The sequence below is a fragment of the Pongo pygmaeus genome, chromosome 1 (genome assembly GCF_028885625.2).
Source record: "Pongo pygmaeus isolate AG05252 chromosome 1, NHGRI_mPonPyg2-v2.0_pri, whole genome shotgun sequence".
Lineage (NCBI taxonomy): Eukaryota > Metazoa > Chordata > Mammalia > Primates > Hominidae > Pongo > Pongo pygmaeus.
In genome coordinates, this window is record NC_072373.2 from 99,684,743 (window position 1) to 99,700,696 (window position 15,954).

The 15,954-nt window shown below is 38.9% G+C and overlaps 1 protein-coding gene across 1 annotated transcript in view; it reads left to right on the forward strand.

Moving 5' to 3' along the window:
• The first annotated feature begins 3,074 nt into the window (after positions 1–3,074).
• The window catches only part of CTSS (cathepsin S), a 33,964-nt gene continuing 21,084 nt past the window's right edge, over positions 3,075–15,954 (forward strand). Inside the window, exons 1-4 of the mRNA XM_054474534.2 lie at positions 3,075–3,363; positions 4,301–4,427; positions 11,064–11,186; positions 13,879–14,028. Of these exons, the coding sequence (XP_054330509.1) occupies positions 4,302–4,427; positions 11,064–11,186; positions 13,879–14,028 (399 nt within the window). The 5' untranslated portion in view covers positions 3,075–3,363; position 4,301. The remainder of the gene's footprint in view (positions 3,364–4,300; positions 4,428–11,063; positions 11,187–13,878; positions 14,029–15,954) is intronic.

Sequence of the window (15,954 nt, forward strand, 5' to 3'; positions counted from 1 at the left end):
ACGAGTACTAATATTATGCCAAATATACAAACTCTGTCTGCACTAAAGAGCCAGTCTGAATAAATTCCTACAGACCAAAAATGAGACAATATGAGTATCAATAAGGATAAAACTGGAATGGATTGAAACACATCAAATATGTTTAAATCCATGAATTCATAATGAAATAAACATAACTCAATGCTTTCACAATATATGAAGCTTATTTAAATCTCAATTCAAACAAACTATTAAAAAATGTATAAGACAGTCCAGGAAATGTGAACATTGATAGGATGGCTGATGACATTAAGAAATTATTGTCTTAATTTCTTATGACAATAAAGTGGCTCACATCTGTAATCCCAGTACTTTGGGAGGCTGAGGTGGGCAGATTACCTAAGGTCAGGAGTTCGAGACCAGCCTGGCCAACGTGGTGAAACCCCATCTCTACTAAAAATACAAAAATTAGCTGGGTATAGTGGCACATGCCTGTAATCCCAGCTACTTGGGAGGCTGAGGCAGGAGAATCGCTTGAACTCGGGAGGCAGAGATTGCAGTGAGCTGGGATCACACCACTGCACTCCAGCCTGAGCTACAGAGCGAGACTCCATCTCAAAAAAAAAAAAAGAAAATTATTGTTCATTTATTTTAGATGTGATAATGGTATTGTGGTATTATATTTGTTTAATAGTCTCTGTCTTTTAAAGACACACTCAGGGACATTTACATATGAAATGATAGAATGTCTAGAATTTATTTAATATAATTCAGGTAGTGGGAGTGGGAATATAAATAAAATAAGATTGGCCATATACTGATCATTGTTGAAACAAGACAATGGTTTCATGGCAGCTCATTTTACTACTATCTTTACTTTTACATGTGTTTTAAATTTTCCATAAGAAGTATCTTTTAAAAAAAACTGTATGGCTACAAACACAAACATGTCTACTACAGCTGAGATGAATCAACATTATAATGATGTTACTTCTCCCTAAATTTATGCATATATTCAAATAAAAAGTCTAATAGCCAGATGTGGGGGCTCATGCCTGTAATCCCAGCACTTCAGGAGGCCGAGGTGGGCAGATTGCTTGAGCCCAGGAGTTTGAGGCCAGCCTGGGCAACATGGTGAAACCCCTTATCTACAAAAAACAAAAAACAAAATCAGCCAGGCATGGTGGTGTGCACCTGCAGTCCCAGCCACTCCAGAGGCTGAGGCAGGAGGGTCACTTGAGCCCAGGAGGTCAAGGCTGCAGTGAGCCATGATTGCATCACTGCACTGCAGCCTGGGTGACAGAATGAAACCCTGTCTCCAAAAGAAAAAAGCAAAAAACTAACAGAGTTTTTCAGGGAACTTGATAAACTGATTCAAAAAAATCATATAAAGAAGAGTTAACAAGTACAAAATGCAGACAATGTTTAAAAAGAAGAACAAAGATAGGGTGGCCTAGATGACTTGCCTCACCAGACATCAAGACATATTACAAAGCTGTTTTAATTAAAACTGTGTGATACTGAAGTAGCAAAAGATAAAAAGAAACAGCTTCATGAGCTCAGAAACTGACCTATCTATGTATGAGAATTTGGTGTACGATAGAGGTAGAATCAAAATTGGAAAACAAAGAAAATAAGCTCCCTACCTCATACCATACACAAAACTAAATTCCAGGTGAATTAAACACCTAAAAGCAGTAGCCACAGAAAAGATAAATAAAACACTCTCTGAAAGTATAAAAACAAGATGAGTGTATCTTTATTACATTTGGATGAGGAAAACTTTCTTATACAAAACACAAACAGTATAGATTGATTATATGGAAAAGCTGAATAAAATGTTCTACCTCAACATAAAAAAATTTCATATAGAAAAACTCACTATAAACAAGGCTAAAGGACAAGTGGAATTTCATAGGCTTATTCAAAGGAAGAAAAAATAAAATAAAAGACAAATGGAAGACTAAGGGAAGATGTTTTTAAGGGTATATAACTGTCAAAGATTAGAAGCCAGAATATATTTTTAAAACACATACACCTTGGCTGGGCACGTGGCTCACACCTGTAATCCCAGCACTTTGGGAGGCTGAGGTGGGTGGATCATGAGGTCAAGAGTTCAAGACCAGCCTGGCCAAGATGGTGAAACCCTGTCTCTATTAAAAATACAAAAATTAGCTGGACATGCTGGCAGGTGCCTGTAATCCCAGCTACTTGGGAGTCTGAGGCAGAGAATCGCTTGAACCTGGGAGGCGGATGTTGCAGTGAGCCAAGATCGCACCAATGCACTCCAGCATGGGAAAGAAAGTATGACTCCGTCTCGGAAAACACAAACACACACACACACACCCCTCCCACAAATCACTAAGAAAATGCAACAAGAGAAAAATGAGCAAAAAAGATGAACAGGAAATTCACAGAAAATTCAAACGGTCAATAAATGTGTGAAAAGATCCTCAACCTCATTAGTAATTAGGAAAATGCAAATTTAAAAGATGATAGTTCATCTTGCTCCCACCCCACCCAGGTAACCGTTCTCAATTGGATATATTTGAGTGTATCCTTTTTTCCATGAATATACTAACACACACACACATGCATATTACTAAACTATACATATAGTATATATTAATAAAGACATTTTGAGTTGATGAACGAAGTAATGGCTGAGTGAGAACCAGACAATATCAGATCATGAATGAGTTGTGTTAAAAGCAGTAAGACAGGTTCTCCTAGGAAATCATAGAAGGAGCTGGGATTTGGGGAGCTTTATCTTAATTTCTTTATAACTAAATGTTTTCCATGTAAAAGTTGGTGTTTTTAAAATTTAATTTAATTTTTTTTTGAGATAGGGTCTTGATATGTCATCCAGGCTGAAACACAGTGGCATAATCATGGCTCACTGCAGCCTTGTACTGCTAGACTCAAGCAATTCTCCCACCTCACCCTCCCTCTCAGCTGGGACTACAAGCATGCACCACCATGCCCAGCTAATTAAAAAAAATTTTTTTGCAGAGACAGGGTCTCGCTATATTGCCTAGGCTGGTCTTGAACTCCTGGCCTCAAGTGATCCTCCCGCCTCAGCCTCCCAAAGTGCTGGGATTATAGGCATGAGCCACTGGGCTCAGATAAGGGCTCTTCTTGATGGCTTACTGTATCCACTTTGTCCCCAAAACCATAGGGAAATGACTAGAGGTGACTGTACTAGCTAGATTTTAAACGAAACTGAAATGAAAGTTCACTTCCTCATTATGAGTACCTCATGTGACAAGTTCCAATTTCTTTTAAAGTCAATTTAACTGAAATCTCCTTGTTGCTTTGAAATCTTAGAAGAGAGCCCACTAATTCAAGGACTCTTACTGTGGGAGCACCTGCTGGTTCTATCACGTATGTACTGTTTGTCCTTTTTCTCCCATTTGGTCTTCAAACACTCTGTGTTTGTAACTTGTTCTGCCTGCTAGGTTTTAAATCTTTGGTTTCAGGAAGTAAACTAAAAAATTGTGTCGTTCAATTTGCCTCTTCTCTATTTTTAAAAAGTTAATGTCTGCTTGAGCATCTAAGCATCTAAGTTGAGACTGAAACATGGCTTTCTTTGGAATATAATGTAAAGGTTTACATGTTTAAAATTCTAGATGTTTTCAATTAAAAAGAAATGGAAAAGAAAGTAGAATCCAGTTTGAGGGAGCTAGTCGCTGAATTTCTGTTGAAGTCTCTTGAATTAAATACAGAAGTGGCATTTTAAAGAGTAGTTAATTGCCTCATTTGAAACAGATGTCTGATCGTTAAAAAAAAAAAGTAAAAAGGAAAATTACCTACCTAAAGATGTGAAAGCAATAGATGAGAATTGTCTTTTAACTATCTGTAAAGACTGTGGATATTTAAATAGGTCAGTTAAGAAGAGCCCATGTATTCAAAAATTCAGGAGATAAACTGATTTTTCAGAGGTTTGTCTCTCTTAAGGATTTTTTTTTTTTTTTTTTTTTGTGAGAGAGAGAGAGAAAGAGATTTCCTTTGATTAGATTTGTTGGCAAATCCTGGAAAGTCCCTGTTTTCTAACCCTCTAGATGTGTTTGGTTTACCAGATATTGGGAAATTCCTGGAAATCACTTTTTAAAGTGCTACTAAGCATTGGAAGTAGTATTTCAGACATAAATCTGCAGCTGTTCCCTGTGACTATATATCCGAGGAATTTTCCTGTATAATTCTGTTTATAATAGTCTGTCCCTTTGATAGACTTTGCATTGTTATTTTCTCTTATGAAAACATGTGGTCACAACATATGCAGCTAATAGCAACACTTCCTATATTACCTTTCCTTACACAGAATGAAACAGCTGGTTTGTGTGCTCTTGGTGTGCTCCTCTGCAGTGGCGCAGTTGCATAAAGATCCTACCCTGGATCACCACTGGCATCTCTGGAAGAAAACCTATGGCAAACAATACAAGGAAAAGGTAGATTGGATTGCCACTCGAGCGATATGCTTTTAAAGGAGTACTGATTTCTACCTCTCAAAATTGTGTTCTTACAGGCAGTGTTTTCAGTAAATATTTAGGCTAGGTGTGGTGGCTCGCGCCTGTAATCCTAGCCCTTTGGGAGGCCAAGGTGAGCAGATCACCTGAGGTCAGGAGTTCCAGACCAGCCTAGCCAACATGGCGAAACCCCGTCTCTACTCAAAATATAAAAATTAGCTGGATGTGGTGGTGGGCGCCTGTAATCCCAGCTACTCGGGAGGCTGAGGCAAGAGAATCGCTTGAGTTGGGGAGGTGGAGGTTGCAGTGAGCCAAGATTGTGCCATTGCACTCCAGCCTGGGTGATAGAGTGAGACTCCATCTCAAAAATAAATAAATAAATATTATGTACTTGTTTTTGCCAGATACTGTTCTTGGTACCATACAGCAGGAATCAAAACAAAATTCCTGTTATGGAGCTTATATTATAGTGAGAGAAACAGGAAATAAGAAGATAAACAAGCAGATATGTAGTATGCTAGATGGTGATAAGTGTTGTAGATAAAAATAACAGAAGGCATGGAGAGTAGGAAGTGCCCTGAGTGGTGGTGGTGGTAAGAAGTTTATCTATATGACAGGAGGGTTAGGGAAGACCTCACAGATAAGGGTGCCATTTGAGCAGAGAATTCATGGAAGCCAGGGAGCAAGCAAAATACATAATAGAGTGAAGGTCTCAGGCCAAGGGCAAACGAGCAGAAGCTTCTGAGGAAGGGCCACATTTGGGATGGCCGAGGAGCGAAAAGGCGTTATTACCCACATAATGTGGCCAGATATTGTTTCTTGACTATCACTTCCCATTTTGTACTTTTGTTTTTATTTCAAAGCACACTTGCTGATGTTAAGACCTTAACCCTACTGCTTTAAATAACTAAGTCCTGTAACTATGTAATATTTCTGTTTGTAAGCTAGCATCATATATTTATTTATTTGACATATTATTTTGCATAAAAATGACACTCTTAGGTCATACACTCTAAGTTTTATTTTTATTTATTTATAATTTAATAATTGTGTATATTTATGGAGTACAATGTGATGTTATGATACAAATATACATTGCAGAATGATTAAATTAGGCTAATTAACATATTCAGCACCTCACATACTTATCCTTTCATTGTGATAAGAACATTTAAAATCTACCCTTTCAGTAATTTTGACATATAAAATACATTATTATTATTATCTGTAGTCACCATGCTATGCAATCGATTGCTAGAATGTATTCTTCTTGTCAAATGAAACTCTGTACTCTTTGCCTAACATCTCCCCTTTCCCTGTCTACCCTCCTCCCAGCCTCTGCTAACCACCATTCTACTCTCTACTTTTATGAGTTCAACTGTTTTAGATTCCACATGTAAACGAGATTATGCAGTATTTGTCTTTCTGTGCCTGGCTTATTTCACTTAGCATAACGTTCTCTAGACCCATCCATGTTGTTGAAAATGACAGAATTTCCTTTTTTTTTTTTTTAAGGCTAAATAGTATTCCATTATGTATGGAACACAATATATACCACACTTTTTTATCCATTCATCTTTTAATGGACACTTTATAAGGTTGATTCCGTATCTTGGCTATTGTGAATAATGCTGCAATGAACATGGAAGTGCAGCTACCTCGTTGACATACTGATTGCGCTTTCTTGGGACATATACCCAGAAGTGAGATTGCTGGATGATATGGTAATTATATTTTTAGTTTTTTAAGGAACTTCCATACTGTTTTCCCAAATGGCTGTACTAATTTACATTTCCACTAACAGTGTATGAAGGTTCCCTTTTCTCCACATCCTCACCAACACTTATCTTTCATCGTTTTGATAATAGCCATTCTAACAGATGTGAGGTGATATCTCATTGTGGTTTTACTTTACATTTCCCTGATGACTGGTGATGTTAAGCATTTTTTTCATATATCTGTTGGCCATTTGTATGTGTCTTGCTTTGAGAAATGTCTATTCAGGTCTTCTGCCCATTTTTAAACAGGGTTGTTTTCTTGATAGTTACTTTGAGTTCCTTCTATATTTGGGATATTAGCCCCTTATCAAATGTATGATTTGCAAATATTTTCTCCCAATCTATGAGTTATCCTTTCACTCTGTTAATTGTTTCCTTTATTGTACAAAAGCTTTTTAGTTTGATGGAGTCCCGTTTGTCTATTTTTGCTATTGTTGCCTGTTCTTTAGGGGTCATATTCAAAAAACCATTGCCCGGACCAATGTTGTGGAGTTTTCCCCTATATTTTCTTCTAGTAGTTGTATAGTTTCAGGCCTTATGTTTATGCTTTAATTCATTTTGAGTTGATTATTGTATATGGGGTGACATAAGGGTTCAATTTCATTTTTCTGCATTTGGATAGCCAGTTTTCCCAATACTATTTATTAAACAGACTATCCTTTCCCCATTGTGTGTTCTTGGCACCTTTGCTGAAAATCGATTGACCATAAAGTTGCAGGTTATTTCTGGGCTCTATATCCTATTCCATTGGTAAACATGTCTGTTTCTATGCCAGTACTATGCTGTTTAAATTACTATAGTTTTGTAATACATTTTGAAACCAGGCATTTTGTAATGCCTCCAGCTTTGTTCCTCTTGCTAAAGATTACTTTGACTATTTAAGGACTTTTGTAGTTCCACATGAATTTGAGGATTGTTTTTTCTATTTCTGTGAAGAATAACATTAGAATTTTGGTAGAAATTGCACTGAATTTCTAGTTTGCTTTGGATAGTATGAACATTTTAGCAATATTAATTCTTCCAATCCATAAGCATGGAATATCTTCCCATTTATTTATTTTATCTTAAATTTTTTTCTTTCTTTTTTCTTTTTTTTTTGAGATGGAATTTTGCTCTTGTTGACCAGGCTGGGGTGCAGTGGCGTGACCTCGGCTCACCGCAACCTCTTCTTCCGGGGTTCAAGCAATTCTCCTGCCTCAGCCTCCTGAGTAGCTGGGATTACAGGCATGTGCCACCACACCCGGCTAATTTTGTATTTTTAGTAGAGTCAGGGTTTTTCCATGTTGGTCAGGCTGGTCTCAAACTCCTGACCTCAGGTGATCCACCTGCCTCGGCCTCCCGAAGTGCTGGGATTACAGGTGTGAGCCACCACGCCTGGCCTATTTTGTCTTCAGTTTCTTTTATCAATGTTTTATAGTTTTCAGCATATAACTTTTCAACTCCTTGGTTAAGTTAACTCCTAAGTATGTTTTAAATGCTGTTGTAAATAGAATTGTTTTCCTACTTTCTTTTTCAAATAGTTGTTAGTGTATAAAAATACTACTGACTTTTGTTATGTTGACTTTGTGTCTTACAACTTTATTGAATTCATATATCAGTTCTAATAGTTTTTTGATGGAGTCTTTCTTCTCTCTCTCTTTTTTTTTTTTTTTTGAGGCAGATTCTTGCTCTGTCACCCAGGCTGGAGTGCAGTGGCGCAATCTCGGCTCACTGCAACCTCTGCCTCCCAGGTTCAAGCAATTGTCCTGCCTCAGCCTCCTGAGTAGCTGGGATTACCGGCACAAGCCACCACACCCAGCTGATTTTTGTATTTTTAGTAGAGACGGGGTTTCACCATGTTGGTCAGGCTGGTCTCGAACTTCTGACCTTGTGATCCACCCATCTTGGCCTCCCAAAGTGCTGGGATTACAGGCATAAGCCGCCTTGCCCAACCTTCTTTTTTTTTTTTGAGATGAGATCTTGCTCTGTCACCCAGGTTGGAGTGAAGTGGTGTGATCATAGCTTACTGCAGCCTCAAACTCCAGCTCAAGTGATTCTCTTGCCTCAGCCTTCCAAGTAACTGGGACTGTAGGCACATGCCACCACACCTGGCTAATTTCTATTTTTGTTTTTTGTAGAGAAGGGGTCTTGCCATGTTGTCCAGGCTGGTGTTGAACTCCTAGATTCACACAATCCTCCCACCTCAACCTCCCAAAGTATAGGCATGAGCCACCACACCTGGCCAAGACTTTCTATATGATCATGTCATCAACAAACAAACGCAATTCCACTTCTTCCTTCTCTTATTTGGAGGTCTTGTATTTATTTTTCTTGCCTAATTGCTCTGGCTAGGATTTTCAGCACTATATTGACTAGAAATGGTGAGAGTGGGTACCCTTGTCTTTTTCTGATCTTAGCAGAATGGCCTTTAAATTTTCACCCAATTGAGTATGGTGTTAGCTGTAGTCTTGCCATATATGGCTTATTTGTGCTGAGGAACATTCCTTCTATATGTAATTTGTTGAGAATGTTTGTTATGAAAGGATGTTGAATTCTGTCAAATGCTTTTCCTGCATCTATTTAAATGATCATATGGTTTCCTTGGTGGTGATGAATTTCACCCTCACCCACACCCTTTATTAACAGGTTCCTCATTTCAAGATTGACTGGAGTTAGATGTGCAATTAGCACCACTATCTGGTTAAATGAATGCTATCCCTCTGTTTAATAATTCCAGTCCCTCAGGAGGAATGAACCTGACTTTTGATTCATATCCTACCTTTATAATTGATCTCAAAGTGCACTTTTTTTTTTTCCTTTCTTGCACTTAGTTAGATTTGTTTGCCTTTATACCATTGCTTCTCATCTTGTGGTTTGGAAGTAAGCCCATCACGCATGCCCATTATGTCCATTACTGGGGTAACAGTAAAACCTTGCTCCAAGGGAAAGAAACCTGCATCCAGACTTGCTACCCAGTGCCTCTGGGCCTGGGCTCACTCGCTCAATGAAATGAGGCAGAACGGAGTTGTTGCTGACTGCTCCCTGGGGTTCTAGCTTATTGGAAACTCTGGCTTCAGCTACTCTAGGAGGCACTATCCACCTTGCCTTCTACATCATTGTATTCTACGTAAATGAATCTCCTGAAGGACAAGAAAATCGTAGGTCAGCATGTAAATTCACTCTGAATAAAATTAAAATAATAGAACCAAAAATGAATTTTCAAAAGACTATATATAAAGGAATAATATGCACACTAATGGCCAAGAAATAAATCAGAAATCTTGAAAATAAAAAATATTGTCATTGCAATAAAAATCAAAAGGATTTCCAGACTGGGAAGAGCTGGATAGAATCAGTAATCTGAAAGATAGTACTGAGGGATTCACCCAGAATGCAGCACCTAGAAATAAAAAGAAAAATATATGAAAATGCAAGTAAGAGAGATGAAAGAGAGTTTGAGGCTCCAAAATACTTCGGATAGGAGTTTCTGAAGAAGAGAATTAAGTGGAATGGTGGAGAAGCAATATATGTGGAGACACTGATTGAGAATTTTCCAGATATGAGAAAAGGTCCTGAGTCCTCCAATCAAAAGCACACAGCTGAAGGTAAATAAAGAAACCGACACCCAGATACATGTAACGAAGTTGTAAAACATCAAAAAGAAAGAGCAAATCATAGCTGGGTGTATGGTTCATGCCTGTAATCCCAGCACTTTGGGAGGCCAAGGGGGAAGGATCCTTTAAGGCCAGGAATTTGAGACCAGCCTGGGCAACATAGGGAGACCCTGTCTCTACAAAAAAAAAAAAAAAAAAAAAAATTAAAAATAAGCTGGTTGTGGTGGTGCAGGCTTGCAATCCTAGCTACTTGGGCAGCTGAGATGGGAGGATAGTTTGAGCCCAAGAGTTTGAGGCTGTAGTGAGCTGTGATCATACCACTGCACTCCAGCCTGGTGGGCAACAGAGCAAGACCCTGTCTTAAAAAAAAAAAAAAAAAAAAAAAAAATTGCTGGGCGCAGTGGCTCACACCTATAATTGCAGGACTTTGGGAGGCTGATAGGGGAGGATTGCTTGAGCCCAGGAATTCAATATGAGCCTACAACATAGGGAGACCCAGTCTCTACCAAAACAAACAAACAAAAAAACTGGCTGCAGTGGCACACACCAGTGATCCCAGCTATGCAGGAGGCTGAGGTGTGAAGATTGCGGGGTCCCAGGAGGTCAAGGCTACGGTGAGCAGTAATCAGGCCACTTCACTGCACTCCATCCAGCCTGAGTGACAGAGCAAGACTCTGTCAAAATAATAATAATAATAATAAATTTTAAAAAGAGAAGGAAATTCATGTTTATCATAAAATAATATTAAACCATCAAAGCAGTTAAGAGCAAGAATTAAGATTAATATGTGAAGTTAACAGTTATACTGGATATATTTATGTATTTGCATGCTCTCAGGCAGATCTACATTTGGTAGAATGCTTCAAAAGTGCTATTTTTGGGCGGGTGCAGTGGCTCACACCTGTAATCCCAGTACTTTGGGAGGCCGAGGCAGGCGAATCCCCTGAGGTCAAGAGTTTGAGACCAGCCTGGCCAACATGACGAAACCCCATCTCTACTAAAAATACAAAAATTAGCTGGGCGTGGTGGCACAGGCCTGTAATCCCAGATACTCGGAAGGCTGAGGCAGGAGAATCACTTGAACCTGAGAATCGGAGGTTGAAGTGAGCTGAGATCGTGCCACTGACTCCAGCTTGGGTGACAGAGTGAGACTCCATCTCAAAAAAAAAAAAAAATGCCATTTTCATCATCAAACACTTATTTGTCCAGGATGCAGTATGACTATGTTCGTCTTCATTATGTTTCAGAATGAAGAAGCAGTACGACGTCTCATCTGGGAAAAGAATCTAAAGTTTGTGATGCTTCACAACCTGGAGCATTCAATGGGAATGCACTCATATGATCTGGGCATGAACCACCTGGGAGATATGGTAGGTACATTACAAGGAATCCCACTTTCATGTCTGGGTAAATATCATTTCCTTTCTGTCTCCCCAAAAGCAATTTGAAGGTAAACAACAATAACAAAGGAATGTATAGTACAAAGTTGGAAAACAGTAGAATTTAAGGACATAAGAACTTGTACAGAAATTTCTTACTTAGTTCTATTTTGACTGCTTTCTTTCTTTAACAAATCACTTCTTTAGAGGAAATTTTAAACTCACAGACTACCATTTTTTTTAAAATAAATTCTAGAAAGTATTACCTAAAGACTATTGACAGGCTTTTATAGAAAGTTGCTATACTTATTTAAGTCTAGATTGACAATTTAGTATGATCCATCTGCTTTCTTAATGGGAGCATGTGAGTATTTAATATCACAAATAATCCTCTGTTGGTTTTCAGATTCTGTTCTGTCCTACAAAACTTTACCACTGTTGCCAAAGTGAAGAAGGGAACGCCCTAGGTAGACTAAATTCCTTCTTAAATGCAGGAATCTCCTTTGTCATTCTTTCTCACATGGGAAACCAGTTTAGTTCACTTTTTAGACAGCCCTTTTATAAAATTCTGCCTTACTTTGCAACAAAAATCTGCCTCCCTGTAACTTCTAGTTTTTACCATTCTCTTTTTCTCCTTCCCCATGAGGGTGTCTAACTGGGATGCTAGTGCCAAGAATGAAACTAAACAAACCCAGGTAATTCACCCCACCAGATCCTAACGGAACCTGTGTTGGTCACAACTATTACTGGTTTTTCTCAGTTTTTTTATTCCATGGCAGTTTTTAAATATATTCACAGTTACAGTTATTAGAATATTAGAAAGTAGGATAGGCTGGGCACAGTGGCTCACGCCTGTAATCCCAGCACTTTGGGAGGCCGAGGTGGGCTGATCACCTAAGGTTGGGAGTTTGAGACTAGCCTGACCAACATAGAGAAATCCCGTCTCTACTAAAAATACAAAATTAGCTGGGTGTGGTGGAACACGCCTGTAATCTCAGCTACTTGGGAGGCTGAGGCAGGAGAATCGCTTGAACCTGGGAGGCAGAGATTGCAGTGAGCCCAGGTCACGCCATTGCACTCCAGCCTGGGCAACAAGAGTGAAACTCCGTCTCAAAAAAAAAAAAAAAAGAAAGAAAAGAAAGAAGGATATAAGTGAAAGAGATACATAGTCATGTGTCATATGCATTTTAGCCACTGATGGACCACATATACCATGGTGGTCCTTTAAGATTATGATGGAGCTGAAAAGTTCCTCTTGCATAGCTAGTGATGTTGTAGCCACCATAACAATGTAGCACAACACAGTACTCACTTGTCTGTGGTGATGCTGCTATAAACAAACCTACTGCTCTGCTAGTGGTATAAAAGTATAGCACACAAAATTTTGCACAGTACAAAATGCTTAATAATAATAAATGACTATGTTACTCGTTTATGTATTTACTATACTATACTTTTAATTGTTATTTTAGAGTGTACTCCTACTTATACTTTTAAAAAGTTAACTGTAAAACAGCCTCAGGCAGGTCCTTCAGGAGGTATCCAGTAGAAAACATTGTTATCAGAGGAGATGACAGCTCCATACGTGTTGCTGTCCCTGAAGACCTTCCAGTGGGACAAGAGGTGGAGACGGAATGCAGTGATACTGATGATCCTGACCTTGTATAGGCCTAGGCTAATGTGTGTGTGTGTGTTTGTATTTTAGTTTTTAACAAAAAAGTGTAAAAACTTTTAAAAAATTAAAAACAGAAAAAGCTTATAGAAGAAGGTGATAAGAAAATATTTTCGTACAGCTATACAATGTGTTTGTATTTTAAGGGGTTACTATAAAAGACAAAACATTTAAAAAATTAAAAGTTTATTAAGTAAAAAAGTTGCATTAAACTAAGGTTAATTTATTATTGAAGAAAGAAAAATGTTTTAACAAATTTAGTGTAGCCTAAGTACACCGTGTTTATAAAGTCTACAGTAATGTCCTGGGCCTTCACATTCACTCTCCACTCACTCACTACCTCACCCAGAGAAACTCCAGACTCTTCATAGTAAATGACCTATATAGAAGTACCATTTTTACTTTTTTTTTTTTTTTTTTTTGAGATAGAGTCTCACTCTGTCGCCCAGGCTGGAGTGCAGTGGCGTGATCTCAGCTCACTGCAATCGCCGCCTCCCAGGCTCAAGTGATTCTCCTGCCTCAGCCTCCCAAATAGCTGGGATTACAGGCATACACCACTATGCCCAGCTAATTTTTGTATTTTTAGTAGAGATGGGGTTTCACCACGTTGGCCAGGCTGGTCTCGAACTCCTGACCTCAGGTGATTTGTCTGGCTCAGCCTCCCAAAGTGCTGGGATTGCAGGCGTGAGCTACCATGCCCAGCCCCCATTTTTACTTTTTATACTGTATTTTCACTGTACCTTTTCTATGTTTAGATATATTTAGATACACAAGTACTTCATATTGTTCTACAATTGCCTACAACCTTCAGTACAGTACCATGCTGTGCAGGTTTGTAGTTTAGGAGCAATGGGCCCTACCATACAGCCTAGGTATGTAGGCGCCAATACGCTCTAGGTTTGTGTAAGTACATACTATGGTGTTTTCACAATGACAAAATCACCTAACAATGCATTTCTCAGAACATATTCCAGTCATTAAACGATGCCTGACTGTATATTTGCTTTGTAGACCAGTGAAGAAGTGATGTCTTTGATGAGTTCCCTGAGAGTTCCCAGCCAGTGGCAGAGAAATATCACATATAAGTCAAACCCTAATCGGATATTGCCTGATTCTGTGGACTGGAGAGAGAAAGGGTGTGTTACTGAAGTGAAATATCAAGTGAGTATTGCCATCCCAAGCCTCTGAACCCTAGGTAGAGCTCTTTAAATGCTTAGTCTAGCTACAGAATTTGACAATGAATCTTACAGTCCCATGTGTTACTTTCTAATTATTTTTGTTATTCTTGTCTTCCCAACTAAATTGTAAGTTCCTTAAGGGCAAGGATCACATATTTTTTTTTTAATTTAATTTTATTATTATTATACTTTAAGTTTTAGGGTACATGTGCACAGTGTGCAGGTTAGTTACATATGTATACATGTGCCATGCTGGTGTGCTGCACCCATTAACTTGTCATTTAGCATTAGGTATATCTCCTAATGCTATCCCTCCCCCCCCCCCACCCCACAACAGTCCCCAGTGTGTGATGTCCCCCTTCCTGTGTCCATGTGTTCTCATTGTTCAACTCTCACCTATGAGTGAGAACATGCGGTGTTTGGTTTTTTGTCCTTGCGATAGTTTACTGAGAATGATGATTTCCAATTTCATCCATGTCCCTACAAAGGACATGAACTCATCATTTTTTATGGCTGCATAGTATTCCATGGTGTATATGTGCCACATTTTCTTAATCCAGTCTATCATTGTTGGACATTTGGGTTGGTTCCAAGTCTTTGCTATTGTGAATAGTGCCACAATAAACATACGTGTGCATGTGTCTTTATAGCAGCATGATTTATAGTCCTTTGGGTATATAGCCAGTAATGAGATGGATGGGTCAAATGGTATTTCTAGTTCTAGATCCCTGAGGAATCGCCACACTGACTTCCACAATGGTTGAACTAGTTTATGGTCCCACCAACAGTGTAAAAGTGTTCCTATTTCTCCACATCCTCTCCAGCACCTGTTGTTTCCTGACTTCTTAATGATTGCCATTCTAACTGGTGTGAGATGGTATCTCATTGTGGTTTTGATTTGCATTTCTCTGATGGCCAGTGATGGTGAGCATTTTTTCATGTGTTTTTTGGCTGCATAAATGTCTTCTTTTGAGAAGTGTCTGTTCATGTCCTTCGCCCACTTTTTGATGGGGTTGTTTGTTTTTCTCTTGTAAATTTGTTTGAGTTCATTGTAGATTCTGGATATTAGCCCTTTGTCAGATGAGTAGGTTGCAAAAATTTTCTCCCATTTTGTAGGTTGCCTGTTCACTCTGATGGTAGTTTCTTTTGCTGTGCAGAAGCTCTTTAGTTTAATTAGATCCCATTTGTCAATTTTGGCTTTTGTGGCCATTGCTTTTGGTGTTTTAGACATGAAGTCCTTGCCCATGCCTATGTCCTGAATGGTAATGCCTAGGTTTTCTTCTAGGGTTTTTATGGTTTTAGGTCTAACGTTTAAGTCTTTAATCCATCTTGAATTAATTTTTGTATAAGGTGTAAGGAAGGGATCCAGTTTCAGCTTTCTACATATGGCTAGCCAGTTTTCCCAGCAAGGGATCACATATTATATTTTATTTATACAGTTGGCCCTCCATATCCACAGGTTTCACATCTGCAGATCCACCAACCATGGATCAAAAATACCCAGAAAAAAATGAAAATAAAAAATAGGCCAGGCGCTCATGCCTATAATACCATTACTTTGGGAGGCTGAGGCGGGCGAATCACCTGAGGCCAGGAGTTCCAGACCAGCCTGGCCAACATGATGAAACCTCGTCTCTACTAAAAATACAAAAATTAACTGGGCCTGGTGGCACACGCCTGTAATCCCAGTTACTCAAGAGAGTGAGGCAGGAGAATCACTTGAACCTGGGAGGCAGAGGTTGCAGTGAGCTGAGATCACACCACTGCACTCCAGCCTGAGCTACAGAGCGAGACTCCATCTCAAAAAAAAAAAAAAAAAGTAAGTAAAGTATAAGGGAGGGCTGGGCGTAGTGGCTCATGCCTGTAATCCCGGCACTTTTCCAGGTCAAGGGAGGCAGATCACTTGAGG